General features: G+C 40.8%; 1 protein-coding gene across 1 annotated transcript in view; it reads left to right on the top strand.

Moving 5' to 3' along the window:
• Positions 1-18,827, top strand: part of COLEC12 (collectin subfamily member 12) — a 177,986-nt gene that overhangs the window by 25,463 nt on the left and 133,696 nt on the right. The window contains exon 2 of the mRNA XM_089678284.1: positions 14,136-14,186. Within this exon, the coding sequence (XP_089534410.1) occupies positions 14,136-14,186 (51 nt within the window). The remainder of the gene's footprint in view (positions 1-14,135; positions 14,187-18,827) is intronic.

Here is an 18,827-nt window from a genome sequence, read left to right on the forward strand (position 1 = left end):
GGATTGGTTTAATCGGATCGCATGGGTGTGAACACATATACGAGCGGAAAATAAAGAGTCCTACATCTTTCCTGCGGGTGCCTTGTGCGATTTGAGCCATACAAAATGAATAGCTCAAATTGCACTGCATAAGAATCACATGTAATTTGAACAGGAATGAGGTGTGGTTGTTGTCCAAATCACATTCAGTTTCCTCCACTACATCAGTGTGAACTGGGTCTTACTCCTCTTCCTTTTTGCTGCCAGTCTCGCCTTCTTGCATCACTTTCTCCTTTTCTCTTCTCCTCTTCAAGCTACTTTAAACCAACTGCAATATCATTCTTCTGGTTAAAACTGAACTCCAGAAAGCTGAAAAATTTTAAATTGTTACCAATACTTACTGTCATTTTCCTTTCCTTTGGCCTGTTCTCTTGTCAGCACACCTGGGTTAACCCCTGGTGTGCTGACGTGAGGCTGGCCAGGAAAACAGAAAATTGTTTCCAATACTTACCGTAAGTTTCCTTTCCTGGCCTGTGATCACATCAGAACCCCAGGGGTTAACCCATGTGTGCTGACATGAGGCTGGCCAGGAAAAAGCCCTTTGGTTGAACCCTCTATCACCATCACCACATAAAGTTCTAATGCTTCTTCAATCTAGGGGGTATAGAGCAGGCCAAATTATTTAACTTATTCCTAACTCCTACAGACTTTCTCCCTGCTGGATGACAGAACTGGGGGGCAAGCAATAAGGCAAATACTCCTCTCTGTTAATCCCCCTAGACTAAACAATCATTAGAGCATTACGGTGTGCTTGCCATTCTTATCCTCCTACAACTGCCGTAAGTCATGCTCTTATATGGCCAATGAACGCTCTTTCTGATTGGCCAGCAATGGCACATCCCTTTTGGTAGCCTCTTGGCTGCTATGCAACGGTTGGTCCAGGCTGTCCTGCTTCCTCCCTCCTGATTGGCCAGCAATGGCACATCCCTTTTGGTAGCCTCTTGGCTGCTATGCAACGGTTGGTCCAGGCTGCCCTGCTTCCTTCCTCCTGATTGGCCATACTGATGGGGCACTCTGGTTTAGCATTCCTGTTTCCTGACTCCCTACCGGCATTCCTGCTAGTCCCTGACCTGGCTATCTGCCTAGGCTCCTTCTTTGCTGACCTCTGCTCAGATTACGTACCACTCTCTTTGGATTGCTGTCTGCCTTGATCTTGGACTGATTACTGGATTATGATTATCTACTACCCACCCTGATATCAGAAATGTCTTCTGGATTATTTTTGCCCACTGCCAGCCCTGATCTCAGAGCTGTGATACCACACTTGCCTGCAGTCTGTCCTGACCTCAGACTGTCACACCGACACTCTCTTGTCGTGGGGTTTTAGGGTCATGTGACCGCCGTGATTCGCTGTCCCAGTGGTCACATGATCGGAAAAGGTCCCGATTGCAAGGGGAGATTGGGACCTTTCTATGAGTCACAGACGTATGTGCTGGGAGCACACAGGGTGCGAGTTCTCAGCACATATGTATTTTTTAGTTGCGTGCAAATTTGAGGCTGCTCGGCATCAAGGCCCATACGCAGAGAGGCCACATATTTGCATGCGCTCTGCGTCCAAGGGTTAAGCAATAAAGCTTTCCAGTATGTGAATGGACAGTGATAGACCAGCAACAGTCTAAAGAGGCCATTCCTTGGCATGCTTTGCTTTCCCCTCATGTCAGCATGTTCCCAGTTAGAACATGCATGTTGCACACCTGATTGTCTCTTAGAGGTGCCCTTACTTCCACCAGTCTAAGTGCATTATACTGTATTATTATTATACAGGATTTATACAGCGCCAACAGTTTGCGCAGCGCTTTACAAAATGAAGGTAGACATTACAGTTACAATACAATTTGGTACAAGAGGAAACAGAGGGCCCTGATCATTAGAGCTTACAACCTAGGAGGAATGTATGATTCAGACATCAACTCAATATTAGCTTAATTTATAAATACATTTAATTACTTTTTTAATGAATACATAACTTCATTATTTTTTATCAACCTGAACACCACTGTACGCTAAGGCTTTGTGCAGGACATTTGCACAGCTCCCTTAAGCTCCTTTTTCTCCTAGCAGCAGCGTTTTGGCAGAAAAAAATGCTTGACACATGTAAATATGTCTACATGCGTTTAGGCATATCAAATGCTTTGGTGTTAATTTCATTGGCCGGAATAATAATTTTTTCTGGTCAATTAAATGAATTACCAGTCAAGAGGTTGATGTACCTAGTGGTAATGTTTACATGCCAAGGGCGGACTGACCAATTGGAAACTCGGGCACTGCCCGAGGGCCTGGGGTCAGTAGGGGGCCCCATGAGATGCCCCTGGTACCTTTTTCATAGGCTTTTTTGAGTTTGGGCAAGGACACAGTGGCCCCATGATCCCCTATTGCCCGGGGGCCCCATGAGTTGTCAGTCCGCCCCTGTTACATGCATCAAACATTTTTTATACCAAAATGCTACTGTTCCTGGATGTACTGGCTTTTTTTGGTTTTTTTTCCTCTAAACGCCTGTGTGCATGGAAATATAGGCTAACATGAAGAGGCTTTTAGAGGCAGAAAAAAACAAAAACACCACTAAAAGCAGTTTTTTTAACACTCAGTGCAATGAGGCCTAAAGAGTAAAAAAAAACATGCAGAAGTTAGAACATGAAATGATTAAATAGTCAGTTTTCACAATAACTCAGGCACAATAATGCTACAATGTTATGTTAGCATGTTATTGTTCTTTTTTATGAGCAGTGGTATGGCAGCCATTTGCTGGAGCAATGGCCTTGCAACCCTGAGGCCATATTCCCATCAAAGATTACTGTCTGCATGGACTCTGCTTATCCAACATTTGCATCTTCTCCCACACTCCAAAATAATCTAATAGGTAACTGGCTTTCTCAGAAATGTGATCCTAAGTAGTGTGTGTGTGCAAACTATACATTTAATACCAGAGACTGAGGCTGATGTTCAGTGCTCTCTAACCACTTGCCCTTCTGAGGATTTACCCCCCTTCCTGACCAGGCCATTTTTTGCATTATGGAGCTGCATTACTTTAACTGACAATTGCGCGGTCATGCAACGCTGCACCCAAATGAAATTTACGTCCTTTTTTTCCCACAAATTGAGCTTTCTTTTGGTGGTATTTGATCGCCTGTGCAGTTTTTCTTTTTTTACTTTTTGCTATTAAACATCAAATTTTGTCATAAATTTAGGCTAAAATGTATTCTGCGACATGTCTTTGCTAAAAAAAAAAATCCCAATACGTGGGAATTAATTGGTTTACGTGAAAGTTATATTATACATTTTTTTTTAACTAATAATGGCGGCAATCAGCAACTTATAGCAGGACTGCGGGACTTCAGTGGGCATTCTAACACTGGGGGGAACTGACTTGGTGTCACTCACATCCTCAGTTACACCAATACAGTGATCAGTGCTAAACAAAGCACTGACAGTGTACTAATTGGCACTGGGCAGGAAGGGGTTAACATGAGGGGTGATCAAAGGGTTAACTGTGTGCTGAGAGTGTTTTACTGGGGGTCGGTGTGTTGGTGCTTCACTGTAAGGACACAGCCATCAAGAGCAGTATGCCCGAGCCGACAGGGAGAAGGACTGTTAGTAAACAAACCAGCCCTCCTCCCTGTCGGAAATCCTCGGTAATCTCCGGGTGCCAGCGGGTAATCACCAGACGGGACCCAGTGATTGACAGCCGTGGCCGTGAATGGTGGTCACTTACCCAGAAATGCAAAATCACGTATATTTACATGATTTTGTGCACCCCTGCCGCCCTGCAGCAGTACTGTATATCTGCTATAGGGCGGCTGGAAAGCTGTTACACATGTCCAGTAAAAAAATTTAACAAATCAAATTTCGTCATAAATTGTAGGCCAAAATGTATTCTGCTACATGTCTTTGCTGGAAAAAAAATCCCAATACGTGTAAATGAATTGTTTTATAAGAAAGTTATAGCATTTACAAATGGTGGTATATATACTGGGTTGATTTTTTTTTCTTTTTTACTAGTAGGACCCAGTGATTGACAGCCGCACGCTCCCTACCCAGAAATGCAAAATCACACACATATATATATATATATATATATATATATGTATATATATATATATATATACAGTTGCAAGAAAAAGTATGTGAACCCCTTGGGATTACGTGGAGTTTTGCATGAATTTGGCATAAAATGTGCTCTGAACGTCATCTAAGTCAAAACAATAGAAGAACACAGTCTGCTGAACATAATACTACACAAACATTAGATGTTGCCATGGTTTAATTGCACATAACATGAAAACATTAACAGTGCAGGGAGGAAAAAGTATGTGAACCTTTGGACTTAATAACTGGTTGACCCTCTTTTGGCAGCAATATCCTTAACCAAACGTTTCCTGTAGTTGCAGATCAGACCTGCACAACGATCTGGAGTAATTTTGGACCACTCCTTTTCACAAAACTGTTTCAGTGTAGCAATATTCTTGGGATGTCTGGTGTGAATCGCTCTCTTAAGGTCATGCCACAGCATTTCAATCGGGTTGAGGTCAGGACTCAGACTGGGCCACTCCAGAAGGCGTATTTTGTGCTGTTGCAGCCATTGTTTTGTTGAATTACTTGTATGCTTTGGGTCATTGTCCTGTTGCATCACCCATCCTCTGCGGAGCTTCAGTTGGCGGACAGATGGTCGTACGTTTTCCTTCAAAATGTCTTGATAAACTCTGGATTTCATTTTCCTATCAATGAAAACAATCCGTCCAGGCCCTGAGGCAGCAAAGCAGCCCCAAACCATGATGCTCCCTCCGCCATGTTTTACAGTGGGGATGAGGTTTTGATGTTGGTGTGCTGTGCCTTTTTTTCTCCACACATAGTGTTGTGTGTTCTTCCCAAACAACTCAATCTTGGTTTCATCTGTCCACAGTATATTTTGCCAGTAGTGCAGTGGAACATCCAGGTGCTCTTTTGCAAACTTCAAACGTGCTGCAATATTCTTTTTGGACAGCAATGGCTTCCTCCGTGGTGTCCTCCCATGTACTCCATTCTTGTTTAATGTTTTCCTTATTGTAGATGTGTCAACAAAAATGTTAGCATGTGCCAGAGATTTCTGTAGGTCTTTAGCTGACACTCTGGGATTCTTCTTTACCTCATGCAGCACTCTGCACTGTGCTCTTGCAGTCATTTTTACAGGATGACTACGCCTAGGGAGAGTAGCAACAGTGCTAAACTTTCTACATTTGTAGACAGTCTGTCTTACCGTGGACACATGAACATCAAGGCTTTTGGAGATACTTTTGTAACCCTTTCCAGCTTCATGCAAGTCAATAATTCTTGATCGTAGGTCTTCTGAGAGCTTTTTTCTGCGAGGCATGGTTCACATCAGACAGTGCTTCTTGAAACCAGTAAACCCAAAACAGGTGTGTGTTTTTTAAGGGCAGGACAGCTGTCAGCAACACGTCCAATATCATCACACTGATTGGAGTCAAGGTTGGCTCACTCCTGGCTCCAATTAGCTCTGGGAGAAGTCATTAAGCTAGGGCCTCACATACTTTTTCCTCCGTGCACTGTGAATGTTTACATGTTATGTGCAATTAAACCATGGCAACATCTAATGTTTGTGTAGTATTATGTTCAGCAGACTGTGTTCTTCTATTGTTGTGACTTAGATGACGTTCAGAGCACATTTTATGCCCAATTCATGCAAAACTCCACGTAATCCCAAGGGGTTCACATACTTTTTCTTGCAACTGTATATGTGTATATATATAGATATACACACATGATTTTGTGCACCCCTGCTGCCCTGTTACAGTATATCTGCTACATAGTGGCGGGGATGTGGCGAATGAGAATGTTTGTAATATATCCACCAGGCATTTTCTGGCACTTTTTGTTTACATGTAACAATCAGGTTTTTTTGCTAGAAAATGTCTTGAAACCCCCAAACATAATATATATATATTTTAAAGCAGAGGCTCTAGAGCAGGGGTATTGAATTAAAATTCAAGGAGGTCCTGTCACTAAAAGTTTTTTCTGTCCGAGGTCCGAATAGGGTGTGCCCATCAGTGTGCCCCCTTACATTAGGTGTTGCCATCAGAGTGCAACTTTACATCATGTATTCCCATCACATCAGGTGTGCCCATCAGAGTGCTCCTTTACTATAGTTGTCCCCATCAGAGTGCCCCTTTACAGCAGGTATCCCTATCACATTGCCACCTTATATCAGGTATTCCCGTCAGAGTGCCCCCTTACACTCAAAGTACCCCTTTCTATCATATTTCCCAATCAGAGTGCCCCTTTACAGCATATTCCCCATCAGAGTGCCCCTTTCCATCACATGTGCTCATCAGTGTGCCCCTTTCCACAGTATATGCCCATTTGTGTCCCCTTAACATAAAATAGGCCCGTCAGAGTACCCCTTAACATAAAATGTGTCCATCAGAGTGCCCCTTAATATAAATGTGCCCATCAGAGTGCCCCTTAACATAACATGTACCCATCAGAGTGCTCCTTAACCCCTTGACGCCGACGTAACACAAATATGCGGCCTCACGGACCTGGGCTTTTTTCCGTGGGGCCGCATATTTGCGTACCTGTCTTTGTGCTGGGAGCGCGCCGCTCGGCGCGCTCCCAGCACCAAGACCGCGGTGTCACTGAGAGCCCCGGGTCCCGTTCTAACGATCGGGACCCGGGACTCCCGATTCCGGGTCACGTGATCGCTGTGATAGCCTCTGATTGGCTATCACAGTGATCAATCACTGTGCAGCCCAGCCCCCTTGTTTTCTCTCTCTCTATGAATGGAGAAGAGAGATACATTGTATCTCTCGAACTCCTGACACAGAGAGAGAAAAAAAAGTTTGTAAAAAAAAAAAAAAAGATAAATAAATATTAAAAAATAAAAGAAAAAATAAAGAAAAATACCTAGATCAAGGTTTGATCTAGTTCAGTACCAGGGTTAGTGTTTGGGTCAAGGTCAGGGTCAAAGGTCAGGGTCAAGGGCAAAGGTCAGGGTCAAAGGTCAGGTTTTAAAAAAAAAAATTGGTATCAGTGTCAGTTAGTGTTAATGTCAATGTCAGTGACAGTGTGTTTTATATAAAAAAAAAAAAGACAAAAACAAAATGCGCACTGTTGTTTCTGGACTGTACTACGGGTACAAACAACAAATAACATACACATATATGGTATTGCTGCGATCGTCAAGAACTGGAGAATGTATTTTGAGTTGTTCTTTGGTGGTAGGTTATGGTCGTAACAAGAAACACACAGTTAAATTAAAAAAAAATATTTTTTTTACTATTTTGGCCCAGTTTTCCTTTAATAATAAAAAAAAATTAGGAGCTATCCATGACCATTTACCACCAAATGAAAGCCCAATTTGTCCTGAAAAAAACAAGGTATAATCCACCTGGATGTACAAAGTAGTTGTGCCGATATGTACGGTTTTACTAACACGTCAACGTTGCAGAATTGTGCTTAGGCATTTAGATTTGTTTTACCCTTAGGCGTGAAGGGGTTAACATAACATGTACCCATCAGAGTGCCCCTTAATATAAATGTGCCCATCAGAGTTCCCCTTAACATAAAATAAGGGACATGCTGATGGGCACATTTTATGTTAAGGGGCACTCTGATGGGCACATGTTATGTTAAGGGGCACTCTGATCAGCACATTCTATGTTGTGCCCATCAGAGTGCCCCTTAACATTTAATGTGTCCATCAGAGTGCCCCTGTAAGACTACACCCTACCTTGAGGGCAGACAGGGAGCGGGACCCAGAGAGACAGTGAGCTGAAAGGGGCGGGTGCACATGTGATATCATGTTGCCGTGAAGACCTCCCTGCTCAGTGGCGGATCTGTCATTGCAGTTTGGTGGTCTGGGCGGCAGCGCTGCTGGGGCTGTTCGTGGACCACGGTCCGCCAATTTAGTGACCGCTGCTCTAGAGAATAAATTGGTGTTTGTGACAATTTTTTATGTTACACAGTATTTGCACAGCGGTATTTCAAATGCAGTTTTTTTTTTAAAAAATACACTTTTTTCATTTTAATGCAAAAAAGATACAATACATAACCCAATTTTTTGGTAAAATATAAAAGATGATGTTGAAAGATTAGAGGAACTGAATGTATTCTCTCTTGAGAAGAGGAGATTACAGGGGGATATAATCAACATGTATAAATGTGTAGGTGGTCTATATAGTGAACTTGGTGTAGTGTTATTCACTTTAAGGTCACCACAGAGGACAAGGGGCACTTTTATGCCTGCAGGCAAAGAAATTAAATCTCCAAATATGGAAAGGCTTCTTCACAGTGAGAGCTGTGAAACTGTGGAATAGACTCCCTCAAGAGCTGGCTCTGGCCAGATCAGTAGATTGTTTAAAAAAAGGCCTGAATTCTTTCCTAAATGTACACAATATTTATAGGTAAAGTTGATCCAGGGAATATCCGATTGCCTCTTGGGGGATCAGGAAGGATTGTTTCCCCTGCCGGAGCAAATTATGTCAAGCTTTATTGTGGTTTTTTCGACCTTCCTCTGGATTAACTGTGGGTATAGGATTGTATAATTTTTTTCCCCTTTTATTGATTGAACTAGATGGACTTGTGTTTTCTTTTCAACCAGACTAACTATGTAACTATGTTACTCTGAGTAAATAGATACCAAACATGTCATGATTTAAAATTACGAGAGAGTCGACATGTCAGCTCTAAAAAACGGTACTGGGATGATGCCTGTGGCTGCGAGCATCATCCTGGTATAACCATTTGAAGTCAAGCAACGTACGGGTATGTTGCTGGTCCGCAAGTCAATATCAATGAATCGAATAGATCGTAGTTATTCTTCGGATCTGTATGAATTAAACATCCACTTTGTCAATGTAACTGGTTTTGTGCATTTGGGTGATACAGTAGTTCAAACTTACCTGATGGACAGAGGCTCAGGCACTTGGTCTCATGACTGCCTTTTCTGTACATTGACCAGCATTCATCACAGGAAACACAAAACAGTCCGTGTATTAATTTCATTATTTTTCAATTGCCTGTTGTAAAAGTGTTTCTAAAACCAAAAGTTTTTATTTAGTTTTTGGATAGCGTATTCAGGAGTACGAATCCCTGTCAGGTTTTTTTTTTATGGATATCTATCTTTCCAATGAGGAGATTAACACTTTATTTGTCCTGGTGACTATTGTCATCAGGACTGAAAATAAGGAAAACTCCAAAATTGAGATTTCACTCAACTTATTATCACTCAACAAAAATAAAAGAGAAATGTTCCAACAGGGACTTTCTTGTGACAACAGTGTAAGAGAAGATTATCCTTATTTTGGAAAGCTTTTCTTAATACTTCTTGTTGTGTCTATGGGGAAAAAAGTTAGGGTAATTCTCCACAATGGGACACAGATGGCAAAAAATTACAGGAGTTTCCGACAGTTTTCCAGAATTACAGTTACAAGTTTTCAAGTGACCATAGGCAAGTCATTTTCATTATGTAATTGGGTCTGATGTACAGGGAAGTGAGTTATGAGAGATTTGAGCTATTTCTTCTGTCACTAGGACAGAATGTAAGAGTGAACACTCCAATCAATATATAGATGGCAGTGAAAATATGTGTCAGAACCAGATTTATGTTCCTATTTTCCTGTCCCAGTTACAGATGTCAGTTGAACAGGAGGTGAAGGGAAGCCTCCATAGTGGGGACATAGCAGGACCACAAACCTCATAGAGATGCTATCCAAAACTTTATGTGACATTAAAGTCAAATAAAACAAGAGGAAACACTGCCTCTGTGAAATCATATTGCGCAAAAATTTCGCCTTCCTCCTTTTCTCGCAGTAACCACCGATTCTGTAGATTCCTTCCCTCCTTCAGGGACCTCCTGTAGCAAGCTTGGGGCTAAAGACGCACTTATGAATGTGCACTCCTGTCAGGTTCCTCGCCAAGCTGTGTGTGTCCATAGCCATGCCCCTGCTCCCTCCCCACAGGAGTTTGGTGCCAGCAGAAAGTGATGGGTGCGATGCTGGAGCCGGGACATCAATGGAAAGGTGACATGGTGTCATGTAAATGTTTTAGGGATAGTGGAGGAGGGAGCTGTAATGTGGCCCTTTTGACCCAAAAGTGGAAGTAAACTTCCACTGGACACTTGTACCTACAGGTAAGCGTATAATAAAGCTTACCTGTAGGTACAAAGAATATCTCCTACACATGCACCATTTAGGAGATATTCAGTGTCCCTGCAGTTGATAACGTCACCGGCATATGAGCTCTGAAGGAACAGTGTATCCATGCCGCTCCTTCAGAGCTTTGTGCCGCGACTGAGACTCCCATGCATGTGATCTCATCATGGCTTGGCCAATCAAGCGGCCAGAGCCCTCGAACCTGGAAGGAAGACTGGGTGAAGTGGAAGCATGCTAGCACATTATGACATTATTTTACAGGAGATTTATTTTTTTTTGGTCTGGTGGTTTACTACTGCTTTAATGCAGAGAATGCAATAAGGTAAAAAAAAAACAATTTAAACTTTTCTACTGCGTCAAAAAAATGTTTTCTGCTGGAGCTTCACATTAAGATTTCTTTCAGGTATGCAGACTGATTTGTTTTATGGAATTTAATATTTATTTTTGCCCCCTGAAAAAGGACATGAACCTTTTAGAGGAAGTATATTCACTACCTCCTAATGGATATTGGCTGTAATTGCTGGATTGCTATAACATGGACTTAATTTGTATATGTCTTTCTTCATGAATCCCTTTACTAGCACTTCATTACATCATTATTATTTTCAACTAGCACATTCTCCATTTTTGATAGGTATCAACTAAAGCCATCCCCTTTTTTTGTCTGCACATCATTGCTGTGTCTCCTTTCACCAACACTCCTTTACATCTGGGCATTTGAAATCTCCGATTCAGCTACCAACTCCGAACTGCACTGAAGCGATAAGAAATAGTGCAAATGATGTCCTGCAAGCCAGTACCACTATTTGCTCTGACATCAATAACTCGTTTCCTTTTTACATTCTCATCCTAATTGCTTTGCAAAGAAATGGGAGTTTCCTCCTGTCTGCAACAGACTGATGACATCATTAGGAAGCAGCAGACTCAATGGTCCTCTCAGGTAGAGTTTGGGAGACTATGCCTAGGCATGTTTACTTGGCTTTAGCGCAAAGTGGAATTCCAGCTTAACCCTAACTCTTATGCTTATAACCCATATAAAAAGGATGTACTTACCTATTTTCGGCCCACTCCAGTCCGATCGCGTGATCTCACCTGGGTCGGCCAGTGGTGCTGCAGGGGACAGGAGAAAGTGCTCCACCAATGATTAGTAAAGTCTGAAGTGGTGACATCACCCATAGGCTTCAATGGCCCATCTGTTACCAATGCCCCTCCTGTCTTAGCCACACTGACTGACACAGGGTAGCAGGATCAAGGGACCGGACCAAAGCGGCCTAAAAATAGGCAAGTACAGGTGAAACTCAAAAAATTAGGATATCGTGCAAAAGTTCATTTATTTCAGTAATGCAACTTAAAAGGTGAAATTAATATATGAGATAGACTCATTACATGCAAAGCAAGATAGTTCAAGCCGTGATTTTTCATAATTGTGATGATTATGGCTTACAGCTCATGAAAACCCCAAATCCACAATCTCAGAAAATTTGAATATTGTGAAAAGGTGCAATTTTCTCAGCTCAAAGTGTCCCACTCTAATCAGCTAATTAAGCCATAACACCTGCAAAGGGTTCCTGAGCCTTTAAATGGTCTCTCAGTCTGGTTCAGTAGGAATCACAATCATGGGAAAGACTGCTGACCTGACAGTTGTGCAGAAAACCATCACTGACACCCTCTATAAGGAGGGAAAACCTCAAAAGGTAATTGCAAAAGAAGTTGGATGTTCCCAAAGTGCTGTATCAAAGCACATTAATAGAAAGTTATGTGGAAGGGAAGAGTGTAGAAGAAAAAGGTGCACAAACAGCAGGGATGACCGCAGCCTGGAGAGGATTGTCAGGAAAAGGCCATTCAAAAGTGTTGGGGACTTTCACAAGGAGTTGACTGAGGCTGGAGTCAGTGCATCAAGAGCCACCACACACAGACGGATCCTGGACATGGGCTTCAAATGTCGTATTCCTCTTGTCAAGCCGCTCCTGAACAACAAACATCGTCAGAAGCGTCTTACCTGGGCTAAAGAAAAACAGACCTGGTCTGTTGCTCAGTGGTCCAAAGTCCTCTTTTCTGATGAGAGCAACTTTTGCATCTCATTTGGAAACCAAGGACCCAGAGTATGGAGGAAGAATGGAGAGGCACACACTGCAAGATGCTTGAAGTCCAGTGTGAAGTTTCCACAGTCTGTGTTGATTTGGGGAGCCATGTCATCTACTGGCGTTGGTCCACTGTACTTCATTAAGTCCAGGATCAAAGCAGCCGTCTACCAGGAGATTTTGGAGCACTTCATGCTTCCTTCCGCAGACGAGCTTTATGGGGATGCTGACTTCATTTTCCAGCAGGACTTGGCACCTGCCCACACTGCCAAAAGCACACAAACCTGGTTCAATGACCGTGGGATTACTGTGCTTGATTGGCCAGCAAACTCACCTGACCTGAACCCCATAGAGAATCTATGGGGCATTGCCCAGAGAAAGATGAGAGACATGAGACCGAGCAATGCAGAAGAGCTGAAGGCCGCTATTGAAGCATCCTGGTCTTCCATAACACCTCAGCAGTGCCACAGGCTGATAGCTTCCATTGATGCAGTAATTGCTGCAAAAGGGGCCCAAACCAAGTATTGAGTACATATGCATGCTTATACTTTTCAGAGGTCTGATATTGTTCTATGTACAATCGTTGTTTTATTGATTGCATGTAATATTCTAATTTTCTGAGATTGTGGATTTGGGGTTTTCATGAGCTGTAAGCCATAATCATCACAGTTATGACAAATCACAGCTTGAACTATCTTGCTTTGCATGTAATGAGTCTATCTCATATATTAGTTTCACCTTTTAACTTACATTACTAAAATAAATTAACTTTTGCTCGATATTCAATTTTTCGAGTTTCACCTGTATATGCATCTTTCTTAAAAGAAAGATGTCATTTTTATTCCTTGGTAATTGTTCCATGTAAATGAAAAAATAAATACTTACTAGCCCATAGAGTCCAGCATTCTCTTCCAGACCAAAGCTCTTTCTTGGAGCACTACTCCCTTGCCACAATCTTGAATTGATATACCACAAATATTCAGACATGCCACAGGACTCTGCCAATCTATGGGACCTAACAAACTTAGTGCATGTCCTCTCATGTGTGAGGAGTTATCATGGTTTTGCACATGAACAGACATTCTGCAGGTCCTATGGACCCATGGTGTGTTCCAATTATGTAAGAGGGAAGGGGGAAGGAGTCATAGGAGAGGAAGTGTTTTTCAAGGGTAAAGGGACACATTGAGGACTGCATTTTGCGACTGTATTTACACCACTCGAATTGCTTTTGATACACTTGAATTGACACGCATTTTAATTTGATGTGTATTTCCTCACAACAGGGGCCAAAGTGCTTTGGTTTTTAACACTCTTCTTGGCTAATTTCAGCATGTTGTACTGTGGTAAATGTAGCATGTTGAATTTCCAACTGTTCACTTTGTAAGGAAAGTTGCACTTTGCAGGGGAAATTGTCTCAGAACTGAGTGAAGAAGGTGAGGATGACATTCATCATCCAATCAAAAATGCATTTCTTTTATTTTCCTTGCACATAATTGGGTATTCTTTGCAAAGTGAAACTTCACCACAATAACTAATTTCTTTGCAAAGTGCAACTTCCCTTGGAAAGTGAAGAGACTATTCTCCTTTAGTAAATCAACTCCTTACTCACTCACATGATCCTAGATGGCAGGGAAAAAGCAGAGGTCTGATTTACCGCTCCCCGTCTGCCACAAAGATCATATTACCAAATAACTAGGTTTTTACTCATGCGACCACCAGTGGAAGAAACCTGTATTAACACTTGATCAAGGAAAAGTAAAAAACTATGAGTTATTTATCCAACTCAGTAATACTGTAGCATTAAATATGTATTTATTATTCATTACTGTTTGAGTAGTTGGACACCAAATTAACCACATTATTTTTCTTCCAGACGACTTTGCAGAAGAAGAGGAGGTGCAGTCCTTTGGATATAAGAGATTTGGTAGGTCAAATATTTTAATATTCATCAAGCTAAGATTGTCCAACTAACATTAAATAAGCTACAATTGAAATGCTAACAAATCTAGGTAAACATGAGATGCGTTAATTTCTTTCACATCAAGAGCATAGTCAACACTGTGTCATAGTACTGGTATATGACTAAGCTTGTCATTCTTCCATAGGTAAAAACCTAAGATTTGTCTGCTCAACAGTTCAAAGGAAACATTTTGATGTCCTTTTATGAAACTGAGATCAGCTGCTATCCTAAGGATTGTTGCTGATCTCAGATCATTAGTGGATTAGGAAACCGAGATGATGTTCTCCGCTGATCATCTCAATACACAGACGGCCAGTGTATAAAGGAGCGATGTCAGCCCTTCACTGGCGATCTGTGTGAAAATTCTCCCTTCAGATTCTCCAGCCCAGAGGTGGAGAATCAGGGGAGCAGCAAACGAAGCTGCGGTAATTACTGATCTCTTACTGTAATCCTGCTATATGTCGCGAGATTACAGTAATAGCAGCTGTTTTCTAGCGTTCAAAGCGTTTGTAGATCGCTTCTCTCCTCATTAGGGAACGCGATCTACACCGCTTCATGAGCAGGAATTCAGAGGAGAACTCTCTCCTCTGAGAATGCCAGGGAACTGAGCAGTGGTCATTTACCACTGCATGATAAAAAGACACCATAATCTTTAATATATTTATTTTATTATTTTATTTATGTTCCATGCTAAAAATGAAACTTTGTTTTTCTTTTTTATCATTGCAGTTCCACATTTTATATTTACAATTTACAAGTTGAGCACTATGTTCTTCAAAGTTTCTTCCTAGCAGATGTACTAAAACTACACACGAGGGACACCCCTCCTCTCCAGTAACATCTTAATTAGTGGAGTATGACAATTTTTTATAAAACATAAAGGTAGTGCTGAAATTTCTTTTTACAAACAAAATGCTATGAATGCACAGAGCCCAAAAGTTCCAGGTAGACAGCAATAAAATGAGAACCTATAGCAAGGAGATCTTGGTGTTGGAGTATCCAAGGCATAAAGCATTAAAGCACAACCATTGTGTAACACTGCATAATAGTAAGCATGGCCTGCATATGTGATGATTAAATATGGCTGCCCTTGTGTACATATAATTACAAACTTTAGACAAGGAACAAGGTCTTTATCGTGTTTTTTACATTATTTATGATTAGGATTATTTACATCCAATTCATTTTTTTTTACCTGTACCTTTAAACGATCAAACATTCTCTTAACATTGAGCTGTTTATTGCAATATAATGTGACCAGTGTTCCATAAACTGCATTGGCTCCTGATCTGATTTAATACCTCCACATAACCTATAGCTAAAAATCCTTTAAAAATCAATTCTGTCTCCTTCTCTTATTGCTAAGGTTGACTATCTAAAAGTACAAATTTCCAAAAGGCCTTGCACTCAGTTGTTCCATTTTTTAATAGGGATTTAATTGAAAAGATTTTCATATTTATAAAAACAGAACCCATATAGGACATACAGCAGAAACAGTTTATGCATCCATCCTTCCTGATATCCCAACTAACAATCTTATAATACTTTTATTTTGTAGCAACGCCAGAAATCTTTAGGGTACGAGCTACATTCACCCAATAGCTGTACAGTTTGTTTTTAATGTACCAAAGGCTCTTAGGGATCTATATATTAATGTTTTTAGCTACAATTCACGCAACCTTTACCTAAAATTTACTTACTTTTCTAACCGAATTTAGTAAAGTGTGTGAATCCTAGGTGAAAGTTGTGTAAATCCTGTTTAAAGCTTTTCAAAATAGGCCTGTTAGTGTCCTGGGTGTACAAAGCCAAATAGTTTATTTTTTAATCCACTTTAAACCATCTGAAAGGCCGAAGTATGATATTTTGGTTATGTGGTCATTTTAATTGATTCACATCAGTAGAAATATCAACATGTTTGCTAAGATCTACCTTTATATTTTGCGAACGCTTGACAGATACATTTTTTTCTTTAGCATTAATTTGCAGGCATTGGTAATTCGCTAACAATTAAATTATATTACTAAGTGAAACATATTTCCATCTTAGAATAAAAAGTCACCATAAACATACAAACTGCTGATCCCACTAAATCATATTGCGAGAGTATATTTAATCTGGCTTTCACTTCAGAATTAGAGGCAGCTGGAAACATTTGTTGGTCACTTTCTGGCATAATTTACTCTGACCAAATATCCTCTGCAGAGTTCAGCAAAGGAGTTTATTAATCAGCAATGTCTGTTTACAAGTTATACTGTATATCTATACATGTTTTTAAGGAATAGGATGCTGCACAAAACTCAAGAAATAATTAAACAAACAGTAAAATTGTCTTTCTGAGTTCCTCTTCATTTTAATGCAAAGAGAATTATGACAAAATGAAATTGGTTGTTGTGTTTGGCCACTTTCCCAATGCTTGAGGTAGGTTGGTTCATATGTCCTTCTCTTTTTTGAATTTGTGGTTGAAGAAAACTTGAGAGGTTCACAGCTGTTCTCGCTTATTAAATATAATATATGTACTGCAAAAATGTTATTTTGCCTGTCTGGAAACTTACATTTGTTTAAACTGTGCTAAGGCTGTGACTGTGTACATTGAAGGTGTCCCTTCCTTATTAGGAGAGTAGGAAACATCCATACTGCGTCCATATCTTATCTCAAGTAATTCATATTTTACCCTTTTACACAGAATCCCACTATAAAAATGTAGATTCTTGATGGCAAAAGCACAAACCTACCTTTTTCCAAAAGGCTTTTCATATGCTAAACCCAACCCAATTTCAGAAATGTACATAATTTTTCACTTATAGCTGTAAGAACTTTTCACCAGTAAGAATATTTCACCAGACCAAAGAGAAGAACATTAGATAAGAATGTTTCTTCTGTAAGCAGCTGCAGCACATTCTGTGACCTCAAGATAAATTTGAGAGAATAAGGAATATCACATTTTTCCACCCTCTTCTGTGCTGTTCTATTGACATTGGAGCTTATGGAAGCTCATAGGGAAAATCATCAGTAGCTGCATCATTCACTACAATGAAATTCCTAGGTTCTCCACACACATGGATCAATGCAGCCAGTAGTCACAATGCACCTGCAAGGATTTCTGGCAGACATGTGGGAATAAAGGGTGTGACAGGTATGCTATCAGTGTGGAGCTTCTATATCCTTATGCTCCATGTACACTGCAGCTGATAAACTCACGTTTAGGAGCTTTTCTGAGCTTTTTTCAGCAGCCCCTGAATTCTCTCTAATGCTTTCCTATGTGTCCATGTACACTATGTTGTTTACAGTCGTTTACAGGCAGTTGAGTTTACAGTCGGTTTTTTTTAACACACCAAACTTGCGTTCAGGAGTAGATTTTATTAGTTTTTCAAACGCCAAATGCTTGTAAACGTGGATAACCGCATTTATAAGCATTTGCAAATGTTTAGCTCTTCCATTTCCAGATGCTGTCCAGAACCTTTTTTCATCATGAAAAATGCATGCAAAGCGTTTTCCCTGTACTCAAATGGACCTGGTACACCAAAATTTGAGGTTCCGCATGAAAGAAAATATGTTAGACACTGCTGCAATAATTTCTGCACAGAAATGAGCTGGAACACATCCAAACACCGAAAAAAAAAAGACAGCTAATCTCAACAAATACCGCTCTCTCTGCTTCTGCTCTTTCTATTTCTCTCAAAATGTCTGCAATAGTAAATTTTTTATTGTTTTTCAGTGCATTCTGGGCATTTTTGAAGGTCTCCTGATGTTATCTTTACAAAATGCTTCTAAATGCAAACGATCATAAACGCGCATAAACACTCATAAACGCGGTATGCAAACGCAGCTAAACAGACGTTTTTTAACCTACATTTTCCAGCAGTCAGTTTCCATCATTCAGAAGTGTCCCGTGTACATGGAGCCCTAAACTTGAAGTTTAGTGAAAACTTAAAAGAAAAAAAAAAACAGCACCATGAATAAAAAGGTCTATTGTGCTGGAGGCTGCTGTGTTAGGTTGCAATCCTCTGCCTTCTGCCGGGGAGGGGGGGGGGGGGGGGTTGTTATTATGAGCAGCTGCATCTGTAACAGGCACTTGTCAGGTTCTGGCTAAACCTGCCCTTTTGCCCTCATGCTCCATTCATAGAAGCTGTACAACAATGCACAGTGCTTCATGAATGGAGGAGGCAGACCTTTCAATTCTCCACCTGTCCTCCATGCATAGAGTGCTTTTTATTCTGGGAACTGAAGAGAACACGGGAGCAAAAAGAGCAAGCTTAGTTGGTACTTGAAGAGTGGCTGTCACAGCTGCAGCTGCTCATATTAACCCCTACAGCACCATAAGATCACCACTACTGGGGTATCCAGGGCAGAGGACAGAGGATTTCAACCTTACACAGCAACCACCAGTACATGGGACATGCTTCATTCATGGTATGTAGTGTCCCTGGTGCTGTTTTTAAAAACTTTTTTTCACTAAGCTTCAGCTATAACATATTCTGTTTAAAGTTATATCTTCATCTTTTTTACTCTAAGTATCTGAAATATGAGTGCTACTATGTGGTTATATTTCCACTACAAAGAAATGTACCTTTAATTCACCGGGCATGGTTTACAAAAACTGGAGAG

This window comes from Staurois parvus, unplaced genomic scaffold (assembly GCF_062004578.1).
Source record: "Staurois parvus isolate SC_StPar_1 unplaced genomic scaffold, SC_StPar_1.0 ptg000015l, whole genome shotgun sequence".
NCBI classification, from domain to species: Eukaryota; Metazoa; Chordata; class Amphibia; order Anura; family Ranidae; genus Staurois; species Staurois parvus.